The sequence below is a fragment of the Ceratina calcarata genome, unplaced genomic scaffold, assembly GCF_001652005.2.
Source record: "Ceratina calcarata isolate Rehan_Ccalc_2016 unplaced genomic scaffold, ASM165200v1 scaffold1, whole genome shotgun sequence".
Classification (NCBI taxonomy): domain Eukaryota; kingdom Metazoa; phylum Arthropoda; class Insecta; order Hymenoptera; family Apidae; genus Ceratina; species Ceratina calcarata.
The window spans coordinates 1,375,519-1,383,203 of NW_017130860.1; the positions used below are offsets into that span (position 1 = coordinate 1,375,519).

General features: G+C 44.2%; 1 protein-coding gene across 1 annotated transcript in view; it reads left to right on the plus strand.

The window, feature by feature from the left end:
• Positions 1 to 2,345: 2,345 nt before the first annotated feature.
• LOC108622192 (uncharacterized) overlaps positions 2,346 to 7,685 on the plus strand; it is a 16,841-nt gene continuing 11,501 nt past the window's right edge. The window contains exon 1 of the mRNA XM_018019938.2: positions 2,346 to 3,628. Within this exon, the coding sequence (XP_017875427.1) occupies positions 3,319 to 3,628 (310 nt within the window). The 5' untranslated portion in view covers positions 2,346 to 3,318. The remainder of the gene's footprint in view (positions 3,629 to 7,685) is intronic.

Here is a 7,685-nt window from a genome sequence, read left to right on the forward strand (position 1 = left end):
GTTCCTAGGTTCCGTAATATTTCAACCGTTAGCAGGTGCTCGCTTATTTCCACGTGTTGCAAAAAGAGGATGCGACGATATTCACTAGCTGCACCAGGATTATCAATTTAAATTTCGGTAGAGCAGTCATACATTAGGTCTCACAATCAATGATATTAAATAGATCTAGAGTAACCTGGTCCATGGAAATATCGCATAGAGCGTCCATGAATTAGATTTTCGATACAGAACCCATTTGGTATTTTTTTTTAGACCTTGTTTGGTAATGGAAGATGGTACGAAAGACCACTTGGAACCCTGTATTATCCCTACTTTGATACAGCGACCTGTATATGGTCCAGATTTCTCCGGTACACCCAGGGAAGCTTGTTCAACAAGCCATAAAGAAATGTAACGGCCGAATAAATGCTGCTATAATGTATTTCGAGGATAAGGACGCCAGCGGCTCGCTAGTCGTAAATGTTTATCAGCTCGACTGCCTCGGCGCTTCGGCTGTTGCACACTTACAGCTTCAATGATATACACGAACAATCGCTAGAAATGCAATAGTTGTAATCGACGATCTATAATACCAAGAATTGTTTCGATGTTCGAAACAAATTTCTGTCATTATTAATGCCCCGCACGGTTTGCTATTCACTCTAAATAAAAGATTGCGCAATCAGCACTGAGAGCACTCGACGTTTTACCAAATTTGGATCGACAGCGTTAAATACTTGAAATACGTAGTTTATAGCCCGTCGCGTGATGTCACCCGAGATTGTAAAAAGGCGAAAGAAGCGCCTTGGTACCATTTCGCTGGGACCTTTTGTACTCTTTCCCAACCGAGGACACTTTGTTTATAACACAATCCACGGCAAAGATCTGCCAACACCCTATTGCGAAACAGCCGAGATCTACACTCGACAGCATGTGAATTGTTCAATCAGAGAATTCATAAATTCGCGTGGATGTGACAACAGCCCGCTAATGCTCCTGTTACACAACTCTTATCTCGGCATTACAATTTCCTTCCTGTCTGTCAAGCAGCACGCGTACATCCCCTTTCATAAGTCTTGTACGTGTCGTAAAATGCATGACTGAACGAGATATTTTAAGAACATAAACGAACGACATAAAATTTTTGATATTTTAATTAATAAATAATACTCGTTCTCCGTTAGTATGAAAAATTGTTTATACATTCTTGTTTGAAGCACAATTTTATTGAAACTATTACTACGATTTTGAACGAGCATTGATGTATGATTTATTACACGGTTGCCTCTATGCGATTTGAATAATTGTCAGACTTTTAACGATGAGTGCATGGAAACGTTATACGACTTCTGAACGTAGGTGTACACAGGATACCTCGTCCCTGGATGTGGCAACGATCTCGTGTACCGTACGTTGTCGTTACACGTCAGGAGTGTGTGCAATCGGCGAACAAAAGCGTACGATTCCCTGTAGGAGGGAGTAGGAAAAACTAAAGAAGAACGTTATAAACGAGCGTGCGAACTCGGTATCAGTGACTGCGTGATGCAACGAGGGAGATTCGTATCCGACAATGAAATTCAAGGTCGTTCCACTTTCCAACATTCCCAGGAACCATCGCGATTTTTATTATCGCGGACGACGAGGCGAATAAAATGATATAATTAAATATACATTTCGCGAGGTCAACCGTGTACCATCAGCCTTTAGTACCGGAGATAACTGTATAAGGCGAGGTATTACGAGTACGGGTCGGACGTAAACTTTTATTTTAGACGTCCACTTTTAATCCTCTTTCAGAGCACACTGCTTCTTAAGGCGTTCCGTCGAGATAAGGACGCAGTTATTGCAACGATGACACAGTATTAAAAGACGCGAGGATACAATAAAAATGATTCAGACAATACTTGAATTTCAATTAACATTAGCTAGGTTCAGCTTCTACCGTACAAGACTGGTATTATGCCAAAGCTAATTCAGCGTCAGGGAGTAGCATCGGCTGGCTTGTACCCTGTCAAAGCATCGGTGCTCGTAACCAGAGACGCGTACACAACTTTAGTTACCACACCCGATTACGTTTCCAGAGAAAACTATTAAGGGCGGTTCGCTTCTGTAGACCGGTCAACAGTTTGAACGTCAACACAATAGGACCCCTATTGAATAAGCCCACGTCTCCTCTAAGGCAAGCGTATTCTGTTAGCCAGGAGGACTCCAGGCCAAGTTCGCTCGCCTGGGCCCTGGTAGTACGGCCACTGACAGCCTGCGTGTAGTAGAGGCGGAACGATACGACCAGTTGGCTACGTGTTAGTGTCAGTGGGCCTCTTACGCTGGGCCCCAGTCACGCCGGGCGTCAGTGACTTGGCGTCCGCCGGCTCGATCACTTCTTCTTCTACCTTCACTGTGCCTGTCTTCCGTCTGTGACTTTGTATCCGAACGACAGTGAAATCGTATCTTTATCGTGTATCGATCGAGGGAGCATTCGAGTTTCTCAGATAAATTTCTTCTCATTTTGTGCTTACGATGATTCTCATAGAAAACAATCTGGATGAGGATTAAACTCAAAGATGAAGAAACGTGAAATCTCGAGAGGCAGAAAAATCTGAACGACTTAAGAGTCAATGGGGATTGGATATAACTGAATGAAAGAAGGAAGGATCGGTGATTTCTCAAGGGTGTTTTTGCAAATGGATCGGGATTCGCGTGATATCCTGATCCGGAATGTTGGAAGGAAATCGTGAAACCGGTCCACGATCAGCTGTTTGGAAGGATGACGCAACGTTTTCTACCGAAGAGGAAGAGATGAGGTGCGGGCAACGTTCGCGAAGGACACGTAGGAGAGAATTTCCACGGTGCTGAGCGCGATTCGTAACGCGAGGGATTCGAGTTTCGCAAGAACGGCCGATCTACCTCACTGCGCTGTTGCTCCCGGGGTAACAGTTGGTGTTCAGTGAATGAATCTCAGATTTGATCGAAATCGATTCTGAAACGTCTCGGCCGGCTGATCCCAGGCGGTGTGAGCAGTGGAAAGTGACAGTGGCGGTCGGACAGTGGCATAACCGAAGAAAGTGGCTAGGCTCGACGCTAATTGCCAGCCAATTTCCGTTTTCCTGGTAATGAAAACGAAAGATGCTGTCGAACGCGGGATTCGTTCTGGCATGGCCGAGATTCGACGCCGTGCCGCTCTCGAAAGTTCTCAAGAAACGTCTCAAAGCTACCTCGCAAATTTCTTTTAATCGTTAACGATGCTCGATCGCGTCGTCGATCGACGAGAAACGAAACGATCAATCAGTGCGCAATTTCGACGAGATTCGTGATAATAAAGAGGATATTTCGCGTGGGACAATGTCGTCGAACGGTGAATTTTCGACCATGTCCAGCGAGGAGCCGTCGTTGCCGAAGTCGCTGCCCAGTTCGAGGGAGGCGACGGCGGAGGGTAGTTCCGGTTCCAGCGGTGGCTACATGCCTCTTCGAGAGTTCCTCGATCGGTTCTCGTTACCGAGAGTGGTCAGACTCGAAGGTACCGGCGGCAGGCCCGTGTTGCTTTACAAACAGCAACAGAAATCGCTTCGAGTCACCGCGACCCTGCTGATACACCGCTATCGACACGACGTCAAGGTGGGACCGGAAATTGTCATCCCAGAGGGTTACCCAGGTAAATCGAAGCGAACATAGATTATCTTAAATGTACACGGAGTGCTCTTCGAGTATTGTTCGTCGTGTTCCGTTAACAAATATTTATATGCATCGGTTCAATCGATTTCATCATGCACTCGATCCAATCGATTTAATATGTGATCCGTCTTTGACCTGGTTCGCCTGTTTAGGATAACTAGCAATCAAACATCACCTTGCAATTATAATAGAATCGAGATACATACGAATGCTATTTCAATTTTTAATTTAAAAAACTGATCGTATCGAACGTTACGAAACCTGTTGAATCAGAAATTGAATAGTAAGAAGAAATAACAGCGTCGGTTTATAATTGACAGTGAACCATAATCGGTTAGCTTTTAATACGGCCTGTATCCGGGCTTTTCAGGAAAACGTAAATTATGCCCGGCAAAAGCGAACGGGAACGGTTGTGATAACCAGCTTAGATCACTGGAACAGGTTATACTACAGTACGCCTCGCGTTTTCAACAAGGATGCTAATGCTCCCTCGGCGAGAACCAGGTTGCCTATCGGAGAGCCTGTCCCCTTTTGCTTTTGAATCGTAAAACACCTCGCGAGCACCAAGTGGCGAACGCCGACCTACAGATATCGAGGCCCTTTCACGTATATTGGTCCTTGGACGTGAAAATTATGGCACGATAAACCCAAGTAACGCGAACCTATTAGTTTGGATAGAGCTGAGCGAATCGCGAGACCGCTGTCCCTCTAACGACACCTGGTTTCGCGGAAAACTGATGCAGATTCTCTGTCTCTCGCCAAAATGCATATATCGTAAAACGCATTGATCGAAAACATTTTACTATGCGAGTCTGAATGAGAACGTCCTCGAACTCGTCGAGTCTGATGACGAGTGGGATCAGCTTGTTACTCATAAATTGCGACAGCGTCGGAGCAACGCCTAACGGATTAACCCGTCGACGACGGAAGGTTGCAATCAGTGTGACGTCAATGCGTGAAAAAACCTGTTACGAATTTCGTGTTATGCACGGTAAACCGTTGATTCATCGATGAAAAATTCGATTGCGATACTTTTACTATTGACGCGCGTCCCACGTACGAAACCATGAATGAATCATTGTCCAGCGTTGTTTAAATAATCGTTCGGTCTACGCTGACCTTTCGGATCGACGTTGATGTATGCGTAATAGGAAACGTAAGACGGTTCATTAATGAAAAGTTGTTACGTTCGTAACATTTGTCTTGTAACACGAGATTATGCAATCCGAGCGCTAATATTAGAATTGAATTTAGTAATGGCGATGCTAATTTGCGGTAAACGACCGATCGGACGATTGATCTCGTTAATTTGTTTTGCAGAATAAATAAGAATGATCGCCCGGTGACAAGACAAATTGGCGTGCTCCAATTTATCGTGCGGGAATAACGCGAGGCTAAGCGTTTACAGCCGGCTCGTAAATATGTACGCGGTTCTTCGTGCGCGAACGCGGATTATATCGAACAAGCACTAACAGTAAATTGGCGAAGGAAACATTATTTAACGCCTACGAATTCGCTACAAGTGCGGCACGATTCACGATGAGTCTTTCGCGAGTGCGATAAAAACTTGACCCGTGCCCACGTGACAACCGTAGTTCCATTCTTCCCTCAGCTTTGTCTCGGCCCAATAATAGAAAGAAATTCGCAATGTAATTTCCCAAGTATCTTATCGCTTCTAAGATAAACGTCTCTTAGAACAACGCAGAGGATTAGGTGAAAAACATTTAAATTGATATTCCAATGAACCCTCAGTGGGTTTCGTATCGACAGATCTCTTCGATGAAGATTCAATGGATATTTTCAAAATCGAGTTCCCTGTAGGTGTCTTGATTAGGCGAACCGATCAGGTCAATCAAGGCCTGATTCTTTGTGATTCGCGTCGAACAAGAAATTCTCAGGTGCCCAAGGTGGCTGGAGCTACCCGGGTAACTGTTCCACCGGCCACTTTTCCTTCTGCGTCATCGTGGAATTCAACCAGCGCGATCGGTTCCGTTCCGAGCAGACACTTTCGTCACCCAGCTTAAATCCCATTTGTCCGACGCACGTGCATGAAATGCGCGATCGTGTTCCAACGCAACGATCCGATTCAATCGAATTACAACCAGCCTAGCGCTACTGACCTGCACAATTTCTTGCCACTAAATCACTATGAATCAATTTTCTAAATTAACGTTCTTCATACGATACGAGGTATCCTTGATTACAAAGTACAAAGAATACGTGCAGAACAGAATTTTCTTCTAATCAATCTGAATCTCATCTGTCGAATCTGATATCACAAATGATTTGTTTTATATAAAAATAACTCGATGGAAATTGGTTACCAGTTCGTTTCGAACAAGTCAAAAATGGCATTATGCAAATAGGTAACTGTACGCCGTTTAACGACGTTTCCAAGTAGCAATTCTTCACGTTTAATGATAGACCAAGGTATCTCTTACATTGGAACGTGTTTTTCAGTGAGCTTCGTTACACGTACGGTGCATTTCCAAGCGAGTTTTTCACCCCTGCCAATCACTATAGTATTTAACTAAAAGATTAGGTTTGAGTTAAAAGCCAGCAACAGGATTTACACACCTGTCGTGGCCTCCTGCGTAGATAATAACTCAACTCGTAGGACGTAAACAGACGGTCGTTTTTACGGTCCATTGAAATTAAAATCAATCCTCTTCTTTGTTGATCAAAAGTGTATTACAATTTCATAAGATATCTCCACTCTCGTCTCTCTCTGCACGGACACACACCGTTCTGGTGATCTTTTTACTGTGTTTGAAGAATGTCTTCATTTCTTTGGAAAAAGTAGAGAAAAATCTTCGCCGCTTTTTGCGAGCTGTCGTAAGCTGATTACGATGATTTATGGCGAGCGCGAGTGCATGCTCCCCGTCCTGGATTATTTCTTGCGCGTTCTCTTATTTTTTTTCATCTTTTTGCCCTCGCGTGCGCCTCGCGACATCGACGCTTAAAGGATTCCGTTTGTTTAATAAATCTTTAAAGCAGAAATCCGCAGAGGAATATCTTCGGTAATATTAAAATCCGACTCACGTCCGATTACAAAGTCGAGGCTGTCGGACGAAACTGAAACGACGCGATATACGAAATGGTATACTTTCGACTAAGCTTCATAAACTAGCAGTAAAATTTAAACGTAAACTAGTACGTTACGGCAGAACTCGCATATAACAACTTTTAATTGTTTTATAAGACTTCCCGTTTTATAACCGTAAAGCTACATGTCAGGTTTACATCTTGACTACATTCTTCGTCGTTTTATGACACCACCAAAGCAATAAACTTTCTTCGTAACCCCGATCCTGATTAGCGCCTATTACCTTTTTATAAGATACTATTATCTGAGTAAATAAGAATTTCAACGTGTTAACGTGATAAATCATTTCTGACTCGATGCCTTCGGGAACGTTTTATCTACCACAAGTACACGTGACACAAGTTTTGTCAATAGGGTTTCCCTGTAATGCAGAGTGCTAGGTTCTGTCCGACAAACACTAAAAGTGATGAACTAGTTGGAGCTTTCACTCGAGCCTTCCTTAGACGACTATTGTTGCGAATCCCGGTTGGAATCGGTAGTAAGGGAGAAATGGAATCTACGTCCGAGGGAACTTGAACCTTCAACCGGGATAAAATTACTAGGGGAAGATTCAACCGTGCATCCGATTCCAGGGACTGATAGCGACGATGGACGATATCGCACAAATCACCGGCTCACTTAACTACTATTCGTGCAAACCCTCGGCTTAGACTCCGGACTCCAGTTTACAGTAATTTATTAGGCGTGTAAACCTCCAGCTCTCCGCGGCGAGGTCGACGGCCGACGTCCCTCTCATCAGGAGACCTTCGGCTCCGAACATTTTTTTCTCCCCTTGTGTGCCCCGCGACGCGACTCGGGTATTCGCTTCCCTTCCTTCCGATACTTTTTACAGAATCAAAATTCAAGTACGTCTCCGTTCAACCCTCTGACGATTTGCGATACTTTAAGGACGGTTATACAGTCAATCCCAAAACTTTAGGTACTTTAGAAG